This window comes from Nicotiana tomentosiformis, chromosome 8, assembly GCF_000390325.3.
Source record: "Nicotiana tomentosiformis chromosome 8, ASM39032v3, whole genome shotgun sequence".
In the NCBI taxonomy this organism is placed as follows: domain Eukaryota; kingdom Viridiplantae; phylum Streptophyta; class Magnoliopsida; order Solanales; family Solanaceae; genus Nicotiana; species Nicotiana tomentosiformis.
Genome location: NC_090819.1, coordinates 83,958,577 through 83,985,846, shown reverse-complemented (window position 1 = coordinate 83,985,846; position 27,270 = coordinate 83,958,577). Strand labels below are relative to the sequence as shown.

The following is a 27,270-nucleotide window of genomic DNA, read 5'->3' as shown; positions in this document are numbered from 1 at the left end:
TCATCTGAAACCGTTCATGCTGCCTAAGAATTTTATGACATTCCCTTCAAAACTGACATGTGACATCGCACATGCAAATCTCAATCCCACACAACACGCCGCATATATCATGCCATCTGTCACGGCCCAAAATCCATTAAAGGTCGTGATGGCGTCGTACACTGCGGTCAGAAAAACCAAAAATAAATACTTAATTTGGTTCTCATTTTTAATATTTCTGAAATCATATTTTCTGCAATTTCGTAACGTGGAATGCAGCTCACCTATGTCCCCGCAATAACCGCGCCTCTGCGCCCACAAGGACACTTGACATATATGCACCTACACAAAAACGTGCAGCAAGTGTAGCATGAGTACGTAAATCAACGCGTACCTAGTAAGTATCCCGCCTAACCTCGAAGAAGTAGTGACGGGGGGTCGACTTCGACACTTAACTAAGGGCCAACAATATAATAATATGAAATTCTAATTAAGAATGATATATATATATATATATATATATATATATATATATATATATATATCAATAAAACTCAGAACAAGAAATAACTGAACAATTCATCACCATATTTAAGGACCCAAATCACTTTCTTCATTTAAAACAAATAATCTTTCAAATAATGAATTTATACCAATTATAAAAGGAACTTCTAATTCTATTATCACTCACGAATACCATCGAGGACGTTCGGCTCGATCCAACATAAATATAAATTGTGCACTGCCGAGGGTCGAACGACGTGAACCATAGATGCATCTATTACCCCACTTACGAATCATACATGCGACACGGTCAAATATAAATTTATCAATAAATCATAAACCTTTCTTGATTATTTTCAAAATAAAGACAATTCGACTCGAAGCTTTTAAATACTTAAAAATCCTCAACTTAGTTCCATTTGATACAGTTAACAAATATAATCAAATAACGGTGTCCACAAGCATGGTATAGACCTAAAACTACCCGGACATAAACAGAAATAGTAGCTACGCACGGACTCTCGACACTTCATGCTTACGTAGCCCCCCACAAATAACAACACATATTAATTAAGTTCACATATAGGGTAAGTTTCCTCTTACAAGGTTAGAAATAGACTTACCTCGCTATGAAATTCCATAACCGGCTCCCAAGCCCTTCCAACAACTCAAGTCGATGCCCAACACTCCGAAACTAATCAATAAATATGTAAGACCATAAATATATACTCTAACACTCATTATAATTCAGTTTACAATAATTCCTAACTCCGCTTGAAAAGTCAATAAAAATCACCCTCGGGCCTACGTGCCCGGATTCTAAAAATGTTTGAAAATAAAATTTACACATGACACCACGGACTCAAATATATAATTTATTTCAAATTCCATGTCCAATTTCTTCATCAAAATCCAAAAATATTATTTCTATGTGTTTCTACCAAAATCCCAAATTTCTACAAATTTTCAAGTCTAAATCCATATATAATCCAAGTATTAACTTTCAATATGTGGGAATCACTTACCTTGTGTTGCTTGATGAAAATCCCTCATTGAAGCTCTCCAAAATAGCTTCAACCAAGTGGAAAATGAGAGAAGAAGAACCAAATCTCGCTCTTTAAAATAATCTGCCAGCGACCTCTCCGCGGCCAAATTATCGCTTCTACGGTCCTTCTTCATACCCCTCAACTCCACATATGTGGCCCACATTCATTTCTGCGCCTTCGCTCCTACGACTCCACGTGCGCAGATGCGGTCCCGCGTATGCGAAACTCGACCGCATCTGCGGTTCCAACCTTCCCCAGCCTATGCCGCTTCTGCGACCCTCATGACCGCTTCTGCGGCTCCGCACCTGCGGCCCTAACTTCGCATGTGCGGTTACACCAGGACTGGTGCACTTTAGCCATTCCCTAAGTCCAAAACTTGCTCTGTTAACCATCTGGGACCCACCCGAGGCTCCTGGAACCTAAAACAAATATACCAACGTGTCCCAAGTCACATTACGAACTTAGTCGAGCCTCCAATTCACATCAAACAATGTTAAAACATGAATCACCCTCCAATCCAAACTTAATGAACTTTGAAACTTCAAACTTCTATAATCGATGTTGAAACATATCACATCGCGTCTGATTGACCTTAAAGTTTGCACACAAGTCATAATTGACATTACGGACCTACTCCAACTTTCAGAAATCGGAATTCGACCCCGATATCAAAAGTCCACTCCCGGTCAAATTTCTCAAAATTATCTAATTTTTCAACTTTCGCCCAAATAAGCCCAAAATGGCCTACGGACCTCCAAATCCACATCCGGACGCGCTTCTAAGACCAGAATCATTATACGGAGCTATTTCTAGACTCGAAATCCCAAACAAACGGCTATATCATTGAAATACACTTCAACTCAAATTTATGAAATTCTTCCAAAGCGCCAACCTTCTACAATAGGCGCTGAAATGCTCCCGGGTCATCCAAAACCTGACCCGGACATACGCCCAAGTCCAAAATTATCATACAAATATGTTGGAACCTTCCAATCTCGATTCCGAGGTCGTTTACTCGAAAAATATCAAACCTTAGTCAATTCTTCCAACTTAAAGCTTTCGAAATTATAATTTTTTTCCAAATCAACTTTGAACTTCCCGAAATTAAATTCCGACCACGCATACAAGTCATAATACCTGAAGTGAAGTTACTCATGGTCTCAAACCGTTGTATGATGCGCTATAGCTCAAAACGACCGGTCGGGTCGTTACACCATCATATGAAAAATATGAGAACTTCATAGTCCACTTCGAGTCACAAGCAACTACATACTCAATTAGCCAAGGACATTCCATTTGATTTCATCCAAGATAAATTCACTATACACCACATGCTCCTCACGCCAGCAGGAAAAAAAAAGATATACCCATCGAATCCTTGGTAAAAACCATTGAGAACTCTTTGAACCCATTTGCACATAACCAAGCTATCATAACCGAATCTCTCTCACTCAACCCAGCCGCGTAGGTCGCCAAAACCCAAGAGCATTACCACAAAACACTTGTGGAGACTAGCCACATCATAAGTACCCAAAGAACCGATTATATCCATTACTATGCTGATCCGGCCTACTACCACGCTGTCCTATTTCTCCAAGTCCCTTCCAAATTGCCTTCAAATTGATACTTCTCCTTGCTGGAACACCACAATCCTTAACCAAAATTCACCACACAAGAGACCCTAGTATAAAACCACAACGCCCTAAGGCCCATAAGTCATTGACTTCCCTCTTAAACACCCCGAAGAACCACAACCGAGACACCCACTCTAAAGAGACCTTATGTGAACCTAAAATTGTTTCCTTCGCCTTCTTGATAGTGAAATGCATAATCCCCAATAATATAAAAATGCCACAAGTCTCGACACTGTTCAATGTAACTCTCAGTTTCTAGCCATATGCCGATCTTGAAAATTCCAAATCGCTATATTTAAATCTTGAATCCATTAGAACCATTCTCGAGAGTCATCCACTTTTCTTAAATCTCAATTAAACTGACCAAACGAACCGAACGACATGTGCCCTATTAGCACACCAACACCCTAGTGAATAGCCCACACTTCTAAGTAACTGAGCAATTCATACTCCATGCACACTACATCCTTCACGACTAACCACTCAATCGTTCCATGACTCCCATATACCCGTAGAGTGTAATACAACCCGTATCCAGAAATTCCCTTACTCGAACGATCCTCAATCTCAACCCCTGCAGTCATAACTGATTCACCAGTATACCTCAAACCGAAACCAATACAACGCATAATCGTGCAATCAACTTGTCGATAGCAGACTCCCCCACTTGGCTCAAAGTCATAGATCAAAACACACAATAACTCACAATGTCCATACTCTATGACTGCCAAAATACCGCGGTGAGATTCGACTAAATCATTCATCAGCTCATGCAACACGAACCATCTAGTACCTCAAATCATCTCCAAATCTCGCATTCACCCTCGTGATAGTTAACCCAACTTCCACAAGTGGTCCAAACTTAAATTGCAACACATATAATTCGATGGTAAATGAGAACTTTCTACAAAAATAACATAGGGACCGCACAACCTCAGGACACCTAACAGAGGTAACCTACCAGCTTTGCCTCAAGCTGACATCTCTCTATACTCTTCCATAGTCGTAACTATTACACAATCACTTAATCCTCCTGAGTCTGAGCTCATAACACGACATGAAATCTACTGCACTCCACAACTAAACAACATGAGAGGTCCTTCAACACACCCATAACTTGAGGTCATACGCCAAATCAAGACAGAAATCAAACACCCAATAGTTCTTAATACATCTCAAGTAAATTCCACCACATAGTCACATCATACTCACCACATATTCATCCAATCACAAATTCCACTAACAGGAACACCACCGGACATATAAGTCCCAAAAGCACGTGCTCACTCAATCAAAATCTCAGTGCTCAGGCTACCGTCAAAACCTGGCCTCAAGTCCTCCAGACTGGCCCATCGCCAGCATGCCAAAATCACATCTTTCACCTCAACCATGGAATCACAAGTCGTCGTTGCACAACTGATACCGAGGGCTCATGTGCGCATACAAATGCGTGGAAAGAATTCAAAGGGTTACGTTTCAAGCTGAATCAATACCGCACGATAAGGAAAGAAAGATGGAAAATATATCCAAAATGTCATGTAGCCTCTCGAAGATATATATGGATGCCATCATATCGATCTGCAAAACTCTACTAGACACTTGCTCACGACTTGTAGAACCTATGAACCTAGAGCTCTGATACCAACTTGTCACGACCCCTAATCCACTAGTCGTGATGACACCTAACCCAACCCGCTAGGTAAGCCAATAGTAACTATCCAATTCCAATGATATTAACAAGATAAATAAACGATAGTAATTTACTGAATTTTATACATTTCCCAAGGATTAGTAGTACAAATCACGAGCTTCTAAGAACGGAGTTTACAAAGTTGAAATGAAATAAATACATAGCCTGTTTTAAAAGTACATAAACAGGGGGTTATAGATCTAAGGTTACCACGAACAAGAGACAGCTACAACCGGGACACATGTACATCTTCAGATCCAGCTCCCAACGAACACAACAATGTCAGCAGCCAATATCTGCATGCAAGGTGCATAAATGAAGTATGAGTACAACCAACCACATGTACTCATTAAGTAATAAACCTAACCTTAGGTTGAAAGTAGTGACGAGCTAACGCAAGGTTGGGTCCAATATTAATATCCCACAACAGTTCATAGCAGTATAATACAAGTAATAAAAGATGTATCTGAGAAGTAAAATGCTCAGCTCGTTCACAGATCCAGAAAATAGTCATGCTTTTCAAGTATCTTAGTGAAAACTCAAATATTTTACCGAAAATACCAAAAATACGAGTAAGTTTGAAAACTGTAATTTTTCCAAATATCCTTTACACAATAAATAAGATGTTTCATTTACTTTCCAGATAGCAAGTGTGAAATACCTCTTTATGCACACATATCATTGTGTGTAAAAATATCATGAATGACGTGATACCGTACAACATGAGGAATAAATACATCTCTATGCCTGTATGTCATGTGTGCATGCCAATGCCATGTACCTTAGAGATGAATCATGTACTCACACTCTCAGAGTACTCGACCTCACTATCTCGCATCCTCTCTCATTATGCTTAATGCTCAGCATACTCAATCACTCAGCGCTGTATAATACCCGCTGCGGCATGCAACCCGATCCACATGTTTATAGTCGACTGCGCTCACTCGGGGTGTACAAACTTCGGAGGGGCTCCTTTCAGCCCAAGTGCTATATCGCTGCGACGTGCAACCCGATCCCATAAAAATGTAATCAATATATCGTTGCGATACCCAGCCCGATCCCATAATATATAATCAATATAACATGCTGCGACATGCAACCCGATCCCAAAATATCACTCTCACTCAGGCCCTCGGCCTCACTCAGTCATCAATCTCTTCAGTCTCACTCACAGGCTCATAATGTCATGAAACTTGCCCGACAACAATGATATGATGTATCAATAAATAATAACTGAGTTAGAGATATGGTATGAATGCATGGTTATGACTGAGTACGAAATATCAATGAAATCGGTGAGATGACAGTAAGAAAACGACCACTATGGGTCCAAACATGTCGACATAATGCCTAAATATGATACCTAGCATCGTTGACAACTTAACTACTTTATCACATGGTGGAAACACAGATATCAACAAAGTAGGACCATTTTACAGTGCCATAGAAGCAGCAGAGTCCTAATTTACATGGTGCACGCCCACACGCCCGTCACCTAGCATGTGCATCGCCTCAATACCGATCACATAACATATATTACGAGGTTTCATACCCTTATCACTAAGTTTAGAAGGGTTACTTACCTTGAACGAGCCAATACCAATGTCGAGCAAGCCAAACGATGCTCCAAAGATGCCATCACACACGTAGCGACCTCCGAACGGCTTAAAACTATCCAAAAACAACTCAAATACATCAAATAAATCCCAAGGAAACAATTCCAAATGAAAAAGGTCGAATCTTTAATCAAAAGCCTAAAATCGACCAAAACGTCCAACCCAGGCCCGCACTTCGGAACCCGACAAAACTCACAAAATCTGACAAACCATTCAATTATGAGCCCAACCATATTAGTTTCACTCAAATACTACTTCGAATCGATGTTCAAAACTCAAAGATTCATATTATGAAACTCTAGGCCAAACCTCCAATTTCCTCTTTAAAATTCCCAATCAAATTACCAAAAATTAAGATAGATTCATGAAATATAACCAAAATAAAGTAGAGAACACTTACCCCAATTCATATGGTGACATTTACTTCAAAAATTGCCTCAATCCGAGCTTGGAAATGTTTAAATGAAGCCAAAATCGCGAACCCTTGTATTTAACATTTTGCCGAGCACTTTCGCACGCGCGACACATTAGCCGTTTCTGCGTCATCGCTTTTGCGACCAAAAATCACGCTTTTGCGGAGAAGCACTGGATGCCTGCCTTTACACGTGCGGTAAAATACCTGCATCTACGCACTCGCAGGTGCGTGCCCAAATATCGCTTATTCGTTGCCAACCGCTTATGCGCTCAACTCACCGCATCTGCGCCTTCGCAGATGCGAAGCAATCTCCGCTTCTGCGAAACCCTGCTCCCAACAATATTTTTGCTTTGCGACCCCTTCGTCGCTTCTGCGACCATCGCACCTGCGCAAACCAGCCGCATGTGCGGTCATACCAGAACTAGTAATGGCAACATTGAAGAAAATGATCCGAAATCAAACCAAAACACGCCCGAGCCCCTCGGGACCCTGTCCAAATATACCAACAAGTCCCATAACATTATACGGACCTACTCGAGGCCTCAAATCACACATAACAACATCAAAATGATGAACCACACCTCAAATCAAAATCTATGAACTTTGAAACTTCAAACTTCTACAACCGATTCCGAAACTTATCAAATCACGTCCGATTGACCTCAAATTTCGCACACAAGTCACATTTGACATTACAGACCTGCTCCAACTTATGGAATCAGAATCCGTCCCCAATATCAAAAATTTCACTCCCGGTCAAACTTTTCAAAATTTCAACTTTCGTCATATCGAGCCAAATTCAACCACAGACCTCTAAATTACAATCCAAACGCATTCTTAAGTCTAAAATCACCCAACGGAGCTAACATAACAATCAAAACTCCGTTCCGGGGGCAAATTCACAAAAGCCAAACTTGATCAACTCTTTCAACTTAAAGCTTCAAAAATGAAATTCATTCTTCCAAACCGATTCCGAATAACCTGACAACCAAAACCGCCGATTCACATAAGTCATAGTACATCATACAGAGCTACTCATACCCATAAACTACCGAGCAAAGTGCAAATGCTCAAAACGACCGATCGGGTCGTTACAGTATTTTACCTATGAACCAATCATTTAAATACTCAACCAAATAAAAAAACCAATCATACATATTATCCAAACTTGAATATTTAAATATAGCTCATAAAAGATGCTCTAATATTACCACCATATTGATAATGTAATGTTTCCATGTAAACTTTATATTTTTATGTCGACGTGTTACATAGTTCATGTTTGGAAAATATTTGTATTAGTTATAATTTTAATTGCTTTAAAAGTTAGGACTTCTTATGTAGTAGTATTTTAAATAAGGAAGGATCAATATGCAAAATTTTAGATGATGGATCTTAAATATATTCGGTAAATAATCAAATGACTATTTTATCTGATATAAACTCTATTTTAAAAGGATAAAAAAGTTGAACAATATTTCGTTAAGAATATTCGTATTTTTAATATAATATATATATATATATATATATATATATATATATATATATATATATATATATATAGATTATTATGCGTTACAAAAAAAAAATGCTCGATATACTACTGATTAGTGGAAGTCTTTTATAGTAAAAAACAATTTCCCTCCCCCCCTTACAATGGTGTTTCCAATATATTTTTGACAAATATATTTTTCAAAATAAAGAAAATTTTGAAAGCTCAGTCAAATGGCTAAGGAAACTGAAAAGTTCGGCACCTGAGCCTGAAATCGGGTCCGAACTTGGATCTAGCCCGTCTGTCATGTCTATTTTAGGGGTAAATATTTTACCCTAAGGTAAAGCAATTAGGCGGGAAAGTTAAAGCCCTCAAAACAACATTTTTCACACTGCAATAACAATTTTCTCTCAAAATCCGATTCTCCTCATCAACTTATCGGCGACCAGCGGTTTACGACGAAGGAGAAAACGACGTCGACATGGAAATAGTAGATTCAGCGCCGGAGTTGACGTCGGAAATGGAGCTCGTACGTCGTAAGCTCCGTCAACGGTGGGAGTTAGCCTCTGTTTTAAACTTTCTCAACGTAAGATTTTAGCATTTTCAAAAGTTAATATTTTTGTTCTTCCAGAAATTGCATATTTGACTTATTTGCTTGCTTATATACACTAAACAATTTTATATATCCACCTAATAAGCGTGGATGAATTGTACATGTTACACGCAAGGTTAAATGTGGCTAAGATGTCACTCGGTTCGTTTTCTTTTCGTACTTGTACATGTACATTTATACACGTATATGTTTAAGGTCTTTGAGGGTTTTGTGGAATGTGGATATATTTTTGTGGGTTAATAGGTTTTGAGTTTCTGGGTGTGGGTGCTTCAATCCATATGTACTCATATGGGCCTGACAATGGTGATGGGTTGTTATGATGGTTGTATGGCCTACTAAATGAGTAGTATAATCGTTTGTTTCCTTTGTATTGTATAATGTTGGGATGATTTTTTTTTGATGACCGTAGTATTCCGGCCATCTTGCACCCACCTCGACTAATCTCACTGCTAACTGCTACTTCCCACCATCACAGGTGTTGGGTAACTCTGTTCATAATATTTGGGATAGATTTTAAGTTATACACACTGATAATGTAAAGAATTTTACGCCATCATTTCAATTTAAGTGGATATAGTAGATTATATCTTTATTTTCCAGGTTAACCATATCAAGCTTGCTATAAAGATTTACTTGTTGTTGCGCTAACTTGGCCTGATAGTATATAAAAATTATACACTTACAGTGCAACAACAACTACAGCTACGCCTTAGTTCCAAACAAGTTGGAGTCGGCTATATGAATCTTCACTTCTTCATTTAAGCTCTACTCATTCTCTATACATTGACAATGGACAAAACTTAAAACTCTGTTGGTATTACTGCAATTTTTAAACGTATACTTGTATAAACATTGAATGTACATTTTGAAGGTACTTGAAGGTTTTGACCTGCAACTAACAATTAATGAAATTATTTATTATTGCTATGTAAGATCACAATGACTGTTGAATGTTGACCTGACACTGGATATAGTTTGGTTTTGAGTGTAAAATTGCATATGTGCATAACTGGGTTATACGAGCTTGCCTTTTTCCTTTTGATACTTGTACATGTACTCTAAGGGCACTCTGCTATTTATACCTGTGTACATCATATAAATGTGTTGACTGTTTAGTTTGAAGGTACTTGAAGTTCTTTTTAAACGTTGATAGGTTTTTGAGCCGGTGCTCGAAATCAAATTGAAAATTTCAGCCGAGGAGATAGAAACAACCCTCATTGAGCCAAATGGTACTCTTGCTCAGCTGCATATCATGCTTCTGAAGGTTTGGTTCCTACGTTATCTTTATTACTATTTGTGTGTATACAGCTATGTGTTTGCACTTTAAATTCCACCATCTTTTTGATCTAGTAGTACCTTTAGTTCTGTAATACTACTTCAAGGTGGCTTTGAAGGAGAGAATGCACATAGAGGATGTCAACTGTCTTTTCTTACACTAACCTCAAGATTCTGAATATCCATGCCAAAAATAACTTCAGAATTCATGAGCAGCCCGGCACAGAAAAAAACTAGACAAGGTTACTTCCCATATCCGGTACACCATTCCAGCAGGCATTTTATAGACGATTTGGAAGGAAAGGAACCATAAAATCTTTTATGGCAAATATTAAAATGTAATTAGCCTTAAGCAAAGGTTGTTATCTTTTTTCCCTTTGGTGCAATATGGCTTTTGCAATTGATGTAGATGCCATGCTTGATTTCCTCAACGCACTATTGTTCTTGTGAGGTAAATCCTAAGATGTAAACGCACCACCAGCACCTTCTCAATGCTGGTGCACAACAATAATTTTTATGTAAACGCACCACCAGCACCTTCTCAATGCTGGTACACAACAATAATTTTTGATAAAATAAAAATGAGAGAATGACAAAGCTGTGAGTTTAACTGTGATAGAAGTGAGTAGTTAGAATTGTAAAGTTGTCCATGTACGTCAGAAGAAAGTATTGCTGCTGGATCTGAAGTTCAACTACAGGCATTAACTTGGACGTGCTAAGATCAACTATACTTTTTCTTTTCTTTCAGGTTGCTTCCCATGTTGACTACCTTATGATTCCTAGTTAATTTTGTTGCTTTCTATAAATTTTAGCTGCAACTAACAACCAACAAAATTCTTTTAAGTTTTGTAAATGTTCATATGTTAAGCTCATAATAGCCATGAAACTGAGTTATGATGGTGGTTATATTTTCTAGGGTCTCTTGATGCTATGTGCATTCAGCGTAGATCTTTATATTTTCTTCTCCATGCATGCATTTCTGATCATCTTGATAATTTGTCTGTTTAAAAAAAAAGAAAAAATAATCTGATTTTTGATAAAAATTGCAAGCAATGATCTTGTTCCTGGAGCTGTGATAAAAAATCGGTTTACTGTACTTGTTTTTTGACCAACTTGATAGATTTACTTGTCATGGAATTGAAAAAATTAGTAAAAGTTGGAGCAAGTAATCTTGTCCCTTGAGATATTACAAAGGAAAAATGCATTTTGCTCTCTTTACTGGATGGGTTTGTATAAAGTGTCATGCATGTTGGGTAGGGGTGGGCATAAAATCCAAAAAAGCGAAAGCCGGACCGGACAGAATTAATTCGTTATGTTGATATCGGTTGTTCGGTATTAATTCAATATAGATTTTTCAAAAGCTCGGTACTTCAGTACGATTCTCGGTATTGAACTTTCGATACTTCGGTATACCAAAATATTGAAATATGCAAGTCAGGTAGAATAGAGGCCGATGCTATTAGCTTGATGAATTCCTCCACATTTTCAAATCCGAAGCCTATTATTGATTGGTGGGCTGAGGATAACTGTCCTTAGAATTGATTTATTCCAAAGGATTCTAATTGCTATGATGGCTAGGGATTGAAACAGCATGCACCTGGACCAGTATTGATGATCTATTCGCAGAAATCCCTTGGAAGTTTCGCGAGTCTTCTTGAATTTGGATTATTTGGTTAGAGAAAATAACAAAAATAGTGATCTTTTATGTTAATCAAAATTGAACACTTATTTTCACCATTATATTTAACGAGCGTTGTTGTTGAAACCATTGTTAGAGCTTCTGCCAAGGGAGAAAAATGCCTTGTCATTTAGCTTTCTCTCAATGCTTCTCCGAGCTGCAATATCTAGAAACTACAGTTGCTTGTAGGGTAGATTTAGAAAAACTAATCTTGTATTCTTATGTGATTCCTAATGAATTAGAATTCACCACTTTTTTGTTCACAAAGACTTTGGTACGATACCAAAACCGTACAGAACCAAACAAGAAATACCGAGCTACTTTGGTACGGTATTTGATATGCACAATTGATAAACCGGATACCGAAATACCATACCAAAATTCTTAAATACCATACTGAAGTACCGAACGCCACCCCTAGGAGGTGCAAATATTTTGATGACTGGGTTGACAACCATTTTTTTCTAACGTGCAATGCAAGCTCTATACTTTTGAGGCTAAGTTTTTTCTTAGGATACACACTACTAAAGAAAAGACATGGAAGTTAAACTTTGTACTCCAAGCTGTTAATTTTATTTGATGAGATGAACACTGCTTGAATTCCTACAGCCATTTTCATCGCTGACTCAGTATTATAGGTAGCATAGCATGACTTGGGGACACTATCATATGTCAGCCTGGACCTTAAAAAGAGGCAAAGCAGTTTGCAGTTCAGACTGCCGATTTTATGACTTTGCCTGCTGGCATAAGATTTTCATAGACAATAGACAGACTCTTGAAAGATAAATGATAAATGGGTGCTCTGAGTGATGATGTTGATCGCATTTCTGCCTTGTCAGAAGATACGATTAATTCATGCAATTGTACATATGCTGATTGGTGACGAAAAGTTGCTAGCAATCATTTCATTTATCAGGAGATAAGCTACATAATAACAGGAACTTCCAAAAGAAATAGCTCAGACAAGAGTCTTTAGAAATTTCTAAAAGGGGAATGTACACTAATCACTTGTAAAAAATTTATAAGTTGTCTTAAGAAGGTGAGCAGTGCATTTTGTGAGTAACTATGTGATAAACTCTTAGTTAATTTTGCTGTTAAAAATGTTTGTACTACTTTTTTATTTCGATTGCCCCAAATTGTTGTCCACTTTCCTTAAACCGAACATTCAACTGCTTCAAAGCCCACTTTATATCTCTCATCTTTATCCTCTATTATATTATGCTCATTTACTATTATAAAAGTCAAACTATGACTACCCGTTTTTCTCAACAAATGCTAAATTTGTGACAAGTCAAAATTGAGCGAGAAAACTGGAACAGAGGGAGTCCTCGAAAGTTTTATGTCCCAATCCTAAATTTATCTTTGAAAGTTCCCACTCCATTTTCAAATTTAAAAAATTCTCATCCCTTCCCGGTTGTAAGAGACACTCTGAAATTATAAACTTGCTAACTTATTTATATTTTTGTCCTGGCTTTCTTGTTCTAACATGGTTTGCATATTTCTTCAGGGGATACCTCCTGTGAGTAAACTACTGAAGGATTCGAATGGATGGGTGATAGCATTAAGCAAGAAACTTGAAATGTGGTGGCCATGGGTAGGTGATTCTAGCTTTTGACTGGTATGTGATTGATTCAGAAGTGAAGATTTCATTCCATTCCTTTTGGCATTTCCTTGCAGGTTGCTGAAGGGACTTTTCCATTGACTGCAAAAAAGGGGTACCATATTTCTCTCCGTCTTCCTTCCCTTCCCAAGAAATGAAACTACTCTGAAGATTAGGTTTACTTTGATGAGAGATGTCTCTCATTCAACTTCTGTTTTTATTTTTCAGAGAGGAGATGGCCACATACAAGGCGCTCGATCCGGCAGTTCGCCTGCTTATTCTTAAAGCACTTTGTGAAATTCGAGCTGATGTAGTGCATCTGTGTTTCCCTCTCCTTGAATTCTGCGATTTTTTATAGTGCTCACTCTTCTGCATCAACATGCAGCAATAGCAGTCAAAAGTTGGATGAAACCGTATATGCTGTTGATTTCTCTTTAACATAGTAATGAATGCTGCTTTTAGTGATGTTCACATTTATCGTTTGTCTTTGCAGCAAGATGACGCCATATCTTACATTAACCATGAAACTAAAAGTAAAACTGATGCTTCTGCTTTCCGTAAGGAGAAGCTTGGGGGCAATGGAGATGAAGTTTCATTCTGGTAAGTTCTGAATGTGTAACATTAAGCTATGCGAGTATGCCTTTGACAGCTCGACATTTTGTGACAGGTATGATGGGAATGAAACTATTGGTCATAGATTATACAAGGAAGTTTGTCAAATTGAATCCATGTCAAAGGTAAAGAACAAGAAAAGCATATCAGCTATTGCTTCTCAGTGGGAGACACTTGCTACTACGTTTGAAGAATTTCAAAATTTTGTGGTAAGCCAACAATTCTCTTTCCTTCCAAACAATTCAACTTTTCAATAGTCGTCACATTCCTATTGCTATCAATGATAGGAAGAGTTCTCATCAAGTCAAGTTAAATGGGAAGCTGATGTGGGCAAGGCTGTTGAAGCTCATGCTATTCCTGCTCTTCAGAAAATTCAGAGGGTTAGTTTCTTTCAGACTGTTTATATGAGTTGTCTTATTTCTTTTGGTTCTATAAGCTGAGGATTCCAAGGAAATTTATGCAGAAATATTTCTGCTTTCATCATGAGCTCTTGATGCATATAGATGTTTTCCTTTTACAGAAGAAAGATATGGCTCTGAAGCGACAGCAAAGACTCGTAGTAAGCTTAAGAAACCTTGCAGTTCCTCGTTCTTGCAGGATTCGTAGGCCAGTCAATTACAGATGCGGTATATATGAATTTGTTTTGTTAATCAATCTTTTCTGATTGTATCATTAATTCCCTCATTGATTCCATACCTCAAGACACGTTTATCTTGGGCCTGAATTTCTGTGACATATTTGAAATTTTAGGGAATTTTATTTCTGGAAATTTTAGTTACACTTTTGGAGAAAACGTAAACAGCTTTATCATTGGAGGTTCCTATATTAGTTCATCCTATTTCTGTAAGTTTAAAGCATGGTTTTAGTACATGGGATTGCCTATTTATGAGCTTCGTATGATGTAAGCTTCAAACCATGTAAGAAGATATCAATGAGACTTTTGTATGAGCATGGCACATAGGGAAAACGTGGAGACTTTGGGAAATATTTGCAGCATAATTAGATAGTATACAAGTCTAAATGATTTTCTGTTAAATGTTCCAAACTGTGGATACTTATGCAAGTGCAAATTCATATGCAGATGATTTTGATAGAGCAATCAATGAGGCCATACAAGTAACAAAGTAAGTCTTACTAGTATGTCATTGTTTCTTCATATCTTGGGTGATATCATAAGCATTGTCACAGTTTCTCCATGTCACTCAATCAACTACACTCATCCAACACAGGCTCTGTTTTTCTCTCTAGTTTGAAAATATCTTATAATCATAGTTGGTAAGTTCCTGAAAGCTGTTAAAATGAGGTCCTGCTGAATGATTGGGTTATGGAGGTAACCAGGTGCTTAGGTTGGAAACTTCCAAAAATTCTGCAAGCCTGTCCCGCTTGCAATGTGAATCTAATCACGTTGCCTTACACCATGTGATGCCTTGTCATTTTGGAACATATTCCGACACTAATTATGATCAGATCATTTGCATTGCCCCAAGATTGGATGAACTCCTACTGAAGCCACCTCAGGATCAATGTCTAGTTTCATGCTCCCCTTTGCCGCTACTATGCAAACCTACTTTACTAATGTACCCCCCCTTAACTGCTTGTATCTTAATTGGCGGTATCCACCCTTATATGAACTCTTGTCAACAAGAATGAGCTTTGCTTTTATGGTGCTTTTGCATGATCTGTGTATAAACTATCTTCTAAAGCATATTTGAACACTATGAAACCACCTGTAGTTGCAGTAATGGTTCAGAGTTACCATTTTGTTTTGTTTTTTTTCTTTTAATTGTTTTTCATGTCAAAGCTTGTTTTGAGTTTTTTCTTGAATCATTTCATCTAACATCCCAAGGCTAATTTTTCTTCCATTCATGACACAACTATTTTTATCCATTTGGGATCATAACCTTGGCTTACTGGCAAATAATTTCTGGTTTAGCAAACGGAAGGCAATTGAAGAACCAACAAATGAAACTCAACTCAATGAGTATGCGCCTAGGAATGGAACCATTTCCCTGGATTCCTCTCCAGCATCTAACTCCATAAGCAGTGATGCCACAGACAGTGAAACTGAGAGTGATGGGCCTCAAGGAAGCAATGATGAGGTTGATGATACCAGTGATGAGGTTGATGAAGCTGATCTTGATGAAGATGATACTGACTCAATGAAGGAAATTAACATAGCTGGCAACAGAAAGCAGTCAATGAAGGAGAATAGTCGCTTGGACTATAGGCCAAGCAGTTGTCGCTACAGTAAGCGGCTAGCTGGAGTTGCTGGCTTTGCCGTTCCAGAAAGTACTCATATAGGTACGAAAAATAGGTTGAGGCAAAGACCTACTGTCAATACTGCTGCTGAGTCTGTTGTCATTCCTGATTCAGAAGATGAAAACTGATCAGGACGCACTTGTAACAGGAGGACATGCCATTAGAACCTATCTCTATTTTGGTACAGTTTCGGTGATTATCCTTCCAAGCCAAATGAATACGGCTTTTGAAAAAGCAAATCGGTTGTTACCACCTTAGTCATAATTTTGCATGTATAGTAATAGTAAGTGTCTGTAAACTTAGGGAAGGCAGAAAGTGTAGTTGTTTTGGTTCAAACAGTAACGTAGTTAATGCTTCATTACTTTTCTGTAAAAGCAAATCAGTTGTCACCACCTTAGTCATAATTTTGGGTATACGGTTATATAGCAACATGGCTTCAGAAAATTGTCTGTGAACTTATGGAAGGCAGTAAGTGTAGTTATTGCTTTCATTAGTTTCTGTAAAGCCATGTGCTTTTATGCATTGTTGGTTGCCAGTTATCTGCGGAAAGAGTGTTTCTTGAGCTTAGGCTTGTTGCTGAATTTTGCCTTGCGCACAGTTAAGGAGGCAAGAAATAAAAGGAAAAGAGAAAGAATGATTCCATTCTACCAGTAAACAATTATCCCAGTCAAGTAGTTCTTTTAACTGAAACTGTGCAAAAATTAGCTTATTTTGAGAATGTTTTTTTATTAAAAGTACTTTTGGCGAGAAATAATTTGTATTTGACTAATTAATTCGAAAAATACTTCTGAGCAATAATTAATGTTTGACCAAACTTTTAAAAACTATTTTTAAGTGTATTTTTTTTTCCTCACAAGTACTTTTCAAATTTTTGAAGAAAAATTACTTTTTTTCACTCCAAAATTACTTTTGCTCCTCTTCAAAAACGTTTTTTTTAAAAAAAAAGCTTGGTCAAACACTTCAACTTTAAAAAAAATACTTGTTTTTGAAAAAGAAGAAGTGCTTTTAGTGTTGGAGAAGCTTGGCCAAAATTTTGCAAATTTAGATGATTAATTATGCTCACTATTGTTTATTCTCTTTTTTTTTTCCGTCAATAGAACTATTTTGATTTGGAAAAGAGAAATTGAAAGACTATTTTGATTCAAAGCCTGAAATTAAAGGGAATTTTTTGGGCCTTTTATCTAATTTTTTTTATTATAGTTTTCTATTTCTTTAACAAATTCAACTGTTATATAGTAAATAAATTATTTTTAATTAGCACGAAGGCTATCAATAAGAAAAATTTCTCCTCCAATTCAAAAATGCGTAGGTCATTGACTTCTCTAAAAATCTTATAAATTTATCGCTTAAACAACTTAAGAAAGCAATAAAATAGCATCTCACTTCATATAAAAAACAAAAATCCCAAAAGCAAACTTGAATGCTAAATAGGATCTATGTTGGGCTAGAATTGGGTCTTACTCATTTAAGGCCCAATAAGATCACTATAAGATGGGAAAGAGAAGCAAAGTATTAGCTGTTAGGGTTCATCGAACGCCAGCAACAATACAATGAGACCCCTGGACGAGCAAGAAACGACACAAGTGTTCGAAAAGCTACACAAATTCGTGGGCAACAATCTGAAGAACATAGTCGAGAACCCATCTCACGAAGGACCCGACAACACTCCCGGCCGCTACTGCTTCCGTCTCCAAAGAAACAGAGTCTACTACGTATCAGAATCGCTGGTCAAACGAGCCACGAATATAAAGCGAGACAACTTAATTGCACTTGGAACCCAGATAGGCAAATTCACTAAAGGAGGTAAATTTCACCTTACTGTACAGTGTTTGGGTCTATTGGCAGGTCACGCGAAGCACAAAGTTTGGTTAAAACCCACCTCTGAGATGAGTTTTTTGTATGGTAATAATGTGTTGAAAGGTGGGGTAGGGAGGATTACTGAGAGTATCAGCGAGCATGATGGGGTGGTGGTGTTTTCAATGTCGGATGTGCCGTTGGGATTTGGAGTTGCGGCCAAGAGTACACAAGATTGTAGGAAGATGGATCCAAATGGGATTGTAGTTCTTCATCAGGCTGATATTGGAGAGTATTTGAGAATGGAAGATGAGCTCTAAATTACATTTTTCCTTAGGCTTTATGTTTGTGTAATCCAATTGGGTGTCGTTGTATGTTGCTCAGTATGAGTTTTTGGCATTCTGTTTTCACAGAACTTCTATATTGAATGTGATAATTGTTTACTGGTGAAATCATTTTTTTCTTGCCTTAATTCTTATATAGTCAAAAAAATTGAGTCAGTCATGGTATAGTTATAAGAAACTTACTTATTTTCATCAGCAATAGATTGGAAAATAGCTTTAAAATTTGGTGGGAAAATTTAGAGATTCCAATGTCTAATCTCTTTCTTTGTAGAAATAATATGTAAATGGATGTGTCTACTCATAGCATTACCCTGTTAGCCTGTAGATCAAGATTCATGTTTATGAGCAATCATCATTATTAAGCACTGAGTGCTCCACGTACTTGGTAATTCTTATTTTTGGTAGCGGAAGCTAAACATTTGAAATTGCTGATTGCCTGTTATGAAATAGATGGCAGAAGAGGAGTGAAATGGCTGACTGCTTTATGGAAGATGTAAAAGTGCTTTCATTTTAGGAGAAGTTTGTGTGATTGATTGGGAAATGGTAGAAGTTGCAGAATTTTTCCTGAAAATGCAGTATGTTGTGTTGGATAGTAACAGGGAAGATATTATACTTTGCACAGCCTGCAATTATGGGGTCTGTATATGAAGTTTTCTGGAGCAAACATTGTTTCTAAGTAACTGTTATTGCATCCAAAACTGCTAAATATAAAGAGCAGAGCTAAATTATCAAATATTTGTTGTATGAAGATTAAACAAGCGGATTTCAAATTGTGTGTCACTGCCTTAGAAAATTTGTCGGTTATTAAAATGTTTTATCATAAGAAGTTTACGAGGGAGACTTCCAAAGATTACATGCTATCCTTGAGAGCCCCGTCTACGGAGAGGAAATGTTTACTTTTTAATTTTCTCATGTATCCTTTGCTAGCTGAATATGACTCTTTGATATCGATTCTCCTCTTTTTTTATAACTCCTTTCCAATACTATTTGTGATGAATTTATAGGAGGGTTATGTAAGTATTGGGATGGTAAAAAAAACATAAAAAATAGATAGAGTTATGGGGATTTTGCAGATAATTTGGAGTAAAAAGAGGATGTTGCTGATTTTAGGCGAGAATCAATAGAAGAAATGAAAAGAATATTAATAAAGATGTAGTAAAAAATAACAGAGGTGGCAATTTGCAGAGGTTATGAGGAGAAAGAAGGAAACAAATATTACTTTCCTTATTTTTTGCTTTCCATTTTTGCCTTTTTTTTCGTTTATTCTTAAGACTTTTAAAGACAATTATATTGTAATTTATGGTCATACAAAATATATATTAAATAATAAAATGGTGCGCGTGCGCATATATATATTATTTATAAGAAAATATAATAGCGGAAAAAGTAATTTCACCTAAAATTAATTACTTAGTGAAGTTTAATATTTCTAAATGATGAAAACTACAGGATTTTTATTTTTTTTTAAGAAAAAATACTTCTGATTAAAAGAAGAAATTTACTGTGATATAACGTTACTATGACTACTTTTTTCACAAGATCACATTAGGTTTGAATTTTTGGCTTCATTTTTGAAAAGTTCATGAAATACCTTTGAATTGAATTATAAATTTGTACCTCAAAATTATCCGTTGTAAGAAAAGCTGAAGTTATTTTTAGTAGTGGCAAAACTTTACTTTCTGTTTAGTTTTGATGTTCAAGCATAAAGAAAAGAATCTGTAACTTATTATCAAGTTCAACCGCGCAAAGCAGGGCCAATTTATTACTCCCTCTGTTTCAATTTAGATGACACGCTTTCCTTATTAGTCCGTTCAAAAAAGAATGACACATTTATACAATTGGAAATAATTCAACTTTAAACTCTTCATTTTACTCATTTTACCCTTAATGAGAAACTTTTATAACCACACAAATGGTATGGCCACACAAAGCTTTTACCCCTTAAACTTTTAAGACCACAAGTTTCAAAACTCTTTTTTTCCCCTTTAAACTCCGTGCTGAATCAAACTAGAACGGAGGTAGTAGTTGAATTATAAGTTGGGGGTATATCTAGGGGAAGTGGATACACAATTTCTCCAAGTATTCGCCTATTTGATGCATAACGCGTAATTAACTGTTAGGGTGAGACCTAGTGGTCTATGAAGGGAGTGACAATCATTAGAGATTAGGGTTTAAATCCCACTAGACACAAAAACACTATGTGATTTCTTTCCATCTGTTTAAGCCTTGGAATGACACCACTAGAAATTAGTTGAGGTGCGTGTAAGCTGGCCAGACACCACCATTGTAAAAAATTAAAAATCAATTAAGTGCTGAGTTGTGGCCTGGTGATCGATGAAGTGAGGGTAAACCGTGAAGACTAGGGTTTAAATCCAGCTAGAGACAAAATACTAGGTAATTTATTCTCATTTGCTTAAGCATGGTAGGTAGAGTTACTGGGTACTTGTGATGGTGGGAGGTAATAGGTACTCGGTGGAATAGTCGAGGTGCGTGCAAATTGAACTGGATAATCGCTATTTAAAAAAAGAATCAATTAAGTACCTCTCAAATCAGCTAGTTGAGGTCGACTATATGATCCTTAATGTCTATCCCGCTCTATTTAGGCACATTTCTTTCCAATAGTATATTTTTTTTGGTGTGTTTTAAGGCAAATTTGGGTTTGTCTATGTTAAATGGTGAACCAAATCTGTGGTATTGAAGTGGAGAAGAGCATAGGATGAGCCAAGAAAGGAGGAGGATTTTTTGGACATAGAATCGTAAATGTGCTGGCATGGGAATTTAAGGAAAAGGATACAAGGCTAAACAGAGGCAAATTTAGGATTTGAACTTTGTGGGTTTGAGATTTTAGGACATCGATCTCAGGTGCTAATAAATGGGTTCGAAATTTAATATATGTGCATATTGAGGGAATTTCTTAACACATATATAGAGTTTTGGACAAAGTTAGTGGGTTCGGTCGAACCTATAGCTTACGCTATGAATCCGCCCCTTAGTTTAACCTACTACATGAGTTTGCATGATATTAGAGTATAGAAAGGTTACTGAATTCAAGTTTCACCGCCAACCGTAAACCAATACTTTACATGCTTGGCTAAGAAAAAAATTTGGATTCGGCCATGTTAAGATATGTTGCAGTCTAAAATAAATAAATTAAGTTACTTTTTTTTCATAGTTTAAACTTTTGGATTAGACGATTCACTCATTTCATAAGATGTAATTTTGCCCCATCAAGTTGCTATGTATTTTAGTGTTAAACAATGGCTAATGTTGGCTCCATTTGAATGCTTCCCTCTGGAAAGAACCTTAGGGGCTTCCTATTCATAAATTTGGATGCAAAGAAAGTTTTACTTGTTGGAAGTCATGGATTTTCAAAAGATAGTTCTGAGGAGTCTCTCCTTCTTGATTAGAGAGGTGAACTCCTATAGATTGACAAGTGTCACTGTTACCTAATAGGCTTTGATGGAAATTTCATTTTGGAAATATTTTGTCACTGTTAATAGGTACCGCTGACTTATGAAGACCTGATATTTGGTTCTCTTTGCACCTTACTTGGCCAAAGTTGAATGACCTGTAATTTCTGGAAAAGATTACTTTACTTCCATTTGCAATTTCAGTTGTGTATCCATCAAATAGATCTTTCTTGTGTGTATCCAGATATGTGCGTGTTAGCTTTTATGCGTGCCTCTTTTTGTATTGAAAAATTCCAAACAGGAATGAATCAGAGATGTTCATTCCTATCTACAGCTCTGAGTTAGTCTAGAATTAGAAAAAAAAAATGTTGATTCTTGTTTCTGGATGACCAGTGTAAATTTTCGTGGAATGGTTTTCCATGGAATGCCTGATAAGATGTATCATGCAAGATTGATATTTTTGTCACAGACTCTACTTATGACCCAAGTTCTATAAAGCGGTGGTTAGACCGGCCATATTGTATGGGGTTGAGTGTTGGCCAGTTAAGATTTCATATATTCAGAAGATGAAAGTAACAGAAATGAGTATGTTGAGATAGATGTGTGGGCACACTAGGATGGATAAGATTAAGAATGATGAATTGAGGATATGCGGAAAAGGATGGGCGTGGCTCCCTTGGACGACAAGATGCGGGAAGCGAGACTTAGATGGTTCGGGCATGTGCGGAGAAGGAGCCTAGATGCCCCGGTTAGGAGGTGTGAACGGTTGGCTCTGGCAGGTACGAGAAGAGGTAGAGGGCGGCCTAAGAAGTATTGGGGCGAGGTGATCAGGCAGGACATGACGCGACTTTAAATTTTTGAAGACACGACTCTTAATAGAAAGTCATGAAGGTCGAGCATTAGGGTTGTAGGTTAGGGGTTAGTCGAGCGTTTTTTCTCGTTGTGCCGACTAATCTGATAGTGTTTTGTCTACTAGCGATTTTTGTTGTGTTTAATTTTTTTTTTTGCCTTTCCATTTATTTGCTGTCTTTTACGAAATTGATACTGTTTTTCTGATTTCTGTTATTATTACGGCTCTTTATCTCTGAGCCAAATGTCTCCCAAAAATAGCCTCTCTATCTCGAAGTACAGGGTAAGGCATGCGTAAACTCTACGCTCCCGACCCCGCTGGTTCTAATGTGTTGTTGTTTTGGTGCATAACGCGTAATAAGACCGAAAGGTGAAGGTTAAAATAGGAAAACTAATGAAAATCCACCTGAATAAGAAAAGAACTCGTACAGACGATCCTTCAATTCTTTTATCCCGCGAAAGAATAATAATGGCGACGAACGGCAGAGAAACCCGACGGCGCCGTATTGTGGAACGAGGAAATGACCGATTAGCCCTTATCACCGGCAGAATCCCAACTCTACCATCGGAAATGGAATCGGGATCAGGACCGGGATCGGAATCTCGGCATTCTCACACCGCCTCTTGCCCTCCTTGGATTTCTCGCGATCATCTCCCTTCCGCTCAATCCTCTCCCGGTACGCGCGACTTATATTCACATCAATTGTTCCGAATTGTTTGCTTTGTTTCAATTTTTTTTTTGATTTTTGTTAATATTCGATTGTAAAGTGATAATTCAATTTAAATTACTTTTTTTGTCCGTTTTGCTATCTAAAGTTTCTTACTAAGAGAAATTGTTTGCAGTTGTCCCTACGGGATATAAAATGGGAACGATTTATTTGTAGTTAGTTGGTGTATTATGTCTTTTCAATTAGAATTTTGTGAGTTTTTGCACATTAGAATGCCTAATCCACCGGATACCTACTACTTCCCACCAGCATAAGTAGCGCGTAATTTTGCCGAGCTTAGGCAGATGGGAAGAAATCACATTGTTTTTTGCCTTCACTGATAGAATTTTTTGAGTTTATGGAAGCTTCTAGAAGATTACAATTAAAGGAAGAACTAGAAATCGATGCTCGGTAAAACTAGCAATGTTAGGGTGTGTGTGTGTGTGTGTATATATATATATATATGGCGCCTGGAAAATGGTCTGATAGATTCTTGGGGGGTGTGGGGCCTGGGGGTGGTGGGGGTTGGGGTGGGGGCTCAAGTTCATATCGTTGAAGTATAGTGTTATGTTAAACTATTATTTTCTTTTTCTTTTTTGAGAAATGAAATCATTTTATTGCATATCCGGCGAAACGGTGTTAACATTACTTAGTTTATATCCAATTTATTTTGGTTGTATGAAATGTTGAAACTATACTCCTGCCACGGATTGGATTGAAATGGGTCGGTGTCATTAAGAGACATCGCTTAAAGCGATGAAACTATGTTAAGCGAGGAGTTATCTCTTTATGAGTGAAGCAATGCGCTTTCAAAAAATGACACGCAAAAAGTTCCCAATGGGAAGTAGTTGGTTCTTTAAATCTCGATTTTGAATAGTTGGATTAATATCCGCATTGTTGTATGCAGGATAATGAAATTAGTTATTTTAATTACAATTTGATATTGTAGGACTAAATTCATTTGTGTTTGATATTTTCTATTTTCTGTAAATGGAGCATTTCATCTCAAAGAAGCATGCACCTTTAATTCTTGCTCTTTTTGCTTCCTCCCATGGACCTCATCCATTTTTTGTGCTTTTCTCTTTTGAAGAGCTGGTTTTTGTTGTATGCTCTTATCTATTGACATAAGAAGAATCCCAGTAATTACTCCAATATTCTTCAAGATAGTGCTAAGACGAGGGCTTCAGAAGAGGAAGGAAATTCTTATAAACAAGAAATAGAATGTATGTTATGGTTTAAAGGTGCAGAATATTGCATGAATCATGTTATTTATGCTCCATCCTTCCCAGATCACCTGATTTGCCAAGGCTCAATTGTGAAAATTTTGGTGCTTATTTTTTTTTTTTTTTTTTTTTTAACGTTTGGACAATGGATACCGAATACTCCCTCCATCCCAATTTATGTGTCATACTTTCCTTTTTTGTCTATTCTAAAAAGAATGTCATACTTTCCTTATTTAGAAATAATTTAACTTTAAAATTCCTATTGTACCCTTAAGGAGATGATTGATAGTCACACAAATAATTATGACTTGTTTTAGACCACAAGTTTTAAAAGTTTTCCTTTCTTTCTTAAACTTCCTGCCGAGTCAAACACCGCCACATCAATTGGGATGTAGGGGGTAAGTAACAATATATAGGTTCTTTCACAGCAAAAATACTAAAGATATGTGTAAAAAACTATGGTCCAAGATAATTAAGTTTTATAATTGAGAAGCTAAAGAAGACATTCAATTAGTCCTCGTGTTGCATCCCTATTTTTGTATTTTTACCGTATCAGCATGATACTGTTTTTGATAAAATCTTCACCTTATAAAAAAAAACGAGCGTAGATGGTGAGGTTTCCTCTTATAGTACCTTTAATGCTGGATATTTGAAGAACTTTTGGAAATGCATCTTTGGATAGTATCCTTGATTCACAACTAGACTTAGAAACAATTATAAATCATGGCATATTTGGAGGTAATAAAAGTCAGTACTCAGACTTCTAAATTAGACAAATTATGACATGGATAAAATTATGGCAATTGGACCAGTCTCTTTTGTGATTTCTTGCCAATAACTTTTCGTTTTAAAATTCTGATTTTGTCCAATTGGAAGGAATGAGTATGTGAGCTTGGTGAGAGTTATGTCATGATGCTGTGGGCTAGTGCTTGTGTTATTAGTATTATACTTTCTTTTTCGATAAAGGATAGTGCTCATTATACTTGTCACTCATTTATTGCTACTTCACAGTTTCTATTAGTGGGAGTGAGGCCTCTGGACCATTTTTGCCCGATAATGACCTTGGAATTGAGCCTGGTGAGCATAATGAATCTGATGGCAAAAGCAGAACAACTCCATTCATGCGAAAATGTGAGTCCAACATTGAAACCTCAAGTGCACCTGCCTTGGATCTTGATGGCAAAGAGCAGTTATTTCCGGATTCATCTCCTTTTAATCCTCCATGCCTCTCTGCTTCTGAGGGGGGTCAATTTTTTAAACTGAAGAACAACTATCACAATATTTTCGCCCCAAATAAAATTAGTTCTGCAATTGCAGCTTCTGAGAGTATTCGCCTCAACTTTTCTCTTGTGGCTGCCATTTTGGTTCTTGTGTCCTATAACAGCCACTTCTTCAACGTGGTCATATTCTTTAGACCTCTTCTGCTGCTGTTGTTGACCAACATATCAATTGTTATTGCACGCCTTCTCGTAGAAGAAGAAGCATGGTCCCAAAGGAATCAAAAAGCGGCAAACAGTATCCCTACTGCTGGTATGGTTGATCAAATTGGGAAGGCTTTGGAGCTGGGATTGTTATTGCAAAACATTATGAATGCACTGTTCATGGATTGTAGTATCTACTCAATAACAGTCGTATCTGGCCTTTCAATAATCCAAAAGCTTGGCTGGTAAAGTTTTTTTCCTGGCTGGAGGATCTAAGAGGTGTATCATCTTAACAAGTTTGTTTTGTCTATTTTTGCCCTTGTGTTGCTAACTTATTTTGAGAAACATTTTGCTTCTTTTCATTCGTAATATTTGGCCTCCCTACAGCCCTACCCCCAAAAAGATGGTGATAGAAGTTGTCTTCATATCCAATTTTGTAGCTTCACCAGACGAAAAGATCGACTTATGTAGATGTTTTCGAGTTTTTAAAGTATTTTTGTGATATTGTGCCACATTATAGCAAAACATTTCCTGCATTCTTTTCTTATGGGTTCATAGGAGTTTTGTCAAAATGTAATCATCAAAATGGCAGGGGATTTGTCACAAATGCGGGGAATGTTTGTCCTTGACATTAATACTGAAAATAATTTTGCCCAAAAGGTGAATGCTAAAATTTATGACTTGAAAAATGCACATGTAGAAGTACAGATCCAAATAGCTGAATAATTTCTCAAGGAAGTGGAATGTCCAAACGGGAATAAACAATTAAACAAGAATAAGAAGATATGGCTCATATTGACAACTTTCTTTCATAGTCAAAATTGCATTTTAAGTCACAGACTAAAGTTGTCAGCTATTGTATTAACTACACCGTCTGCGTTGCTTTGATGTAAGGCCTATAGGTCTTTGGCACCTATTGAACTTCCTCTGAGAATGGATTTGAATCATCAAATCTTGTATGTTGTCACTTGTCAGGGTTACGCTTCGGAAAGTTTTTCTAGTATGATAATAATAAGCAGAATATGTAGGAGCTTCAACTTGTCTTCGTTTATAAGCCGAATAGCAACCAACGGTTTACCCCTAAGTTTTCATTTGGAAAATTTCCAGCC

The 27,270-nt window shown here is 37.1% G+C and overlaps 3 protein-coding genes across 3 annotated transcripts; all 3 read left to right on the top strand.

Moving 5' to 3' along the window:
• The first annotated feature begins 8,709 nt into the window (after positions 1-8,709).
• LOC104099811 (DDT domain-containing protein DDR4) lies at positions 8,710-16,857 on the top strand. Its single transcript, XM_009606923.4, has 11 exons — positions 8,710-8,962; positions 10,143-10,253; positions 13,450-13,536; positions 13,620-13,657; positions 13,771-13,852; positions 14,036-14,142; positions 14,210-14,363; positions 14,442-14,534; positions 14,675-14,780; positions 15,236-15,278; positions 16,088-16,857. Exons 1-11 carry the CDS (start codon positions 8,858-8,860, stop codon positions 16,539-16,541), a joined length of 1,380 nt encoding a protein of 459 aa, XP_009605218.1. The 5' UTR covers positions 8,710-8,857; the 3' UTR covers positions 16,542-16,857.
• Positions 16,858-17,915: 1,058 nt separating this feature from the next.
• On the top strand, positions 17,916-18,659 carry LOC104099812 (uncharacterized). Its single transcript, XM_009606924.3, has one exon. It carries the CDS (start codon positions 17,964-17,966, stop codon positions 18,525-18,527), a length of 564 nt encoding a protein of 187 aa, XP_009605219.1. The 5' UTR covers positions 17,916-17,963; the 3' UTR covers positions 18,528-18,659.
• Positions 18,660-23,227: 4,568 nt separating this feature from the next.
• Positions 23,228-26,673, top strand: LOC104092396 (uncharacterized). Its single transcript, XM_070182471.1, has 2 exons — positions 23,228-23,487; positions 25,752-26,673. The coding sequence occupies exons 1-2, from the start codon at positions 23,280-23,282 to the stop codon at positions 26,408-26,410; spliced, it is 867 nt and encodes a 288-aa protein (XP_070038572.1). The 5' UTR covers positions 23,228-23,279; the 3' UTR covers positions 26,411-26,673.
• Positions 26,674-27,270: the final 597 nt, after the last annotated feature.

Coding starts and splice junctions, on each gene's coding strand:
- LOC104099811 (XM_009606923.4), top strand. CDS start 8,858: ATGGAAATAGTAGATTCAGCGCCGGAGTTGACGTCGGAAATGGAGCTC. Junction 8,963..10,142: donor CTGTTTTAAACTTTCTCAAC/GTAAGATTTTAG, acceptor AAACGTTGATAG/GTTTTTGAGCCGGTGCTCGA. Junction 14,535..14,674: donor CTCTTCAGAAAATTCAGAGG/GTTAGTTTCTTT, acceptor TTCCTTTTACAG/AAGAAAGATATGGCTCTGAA.
- LOC104099812 (XM_009606924.3), top strand. CDS start 17,964: ATGAGACCCCTGGACGAGCAAGAAACGACACAAGTGTTCGAAAAGCTA.
- LOC104092396 (XM_070182471.1), top strand. CDS start 23,280: ATGGCGACGAACGGCAGAGAAACCCGACGGCGCCGTATTGTGGAACGA. Junction 23,488..25,751: donor TTCCGCTCAATCCTCTCCCG/GTACGCGCGACT, acceptor GCTACTTCACAG/TTTCTATTAGTGGGAGTGAG.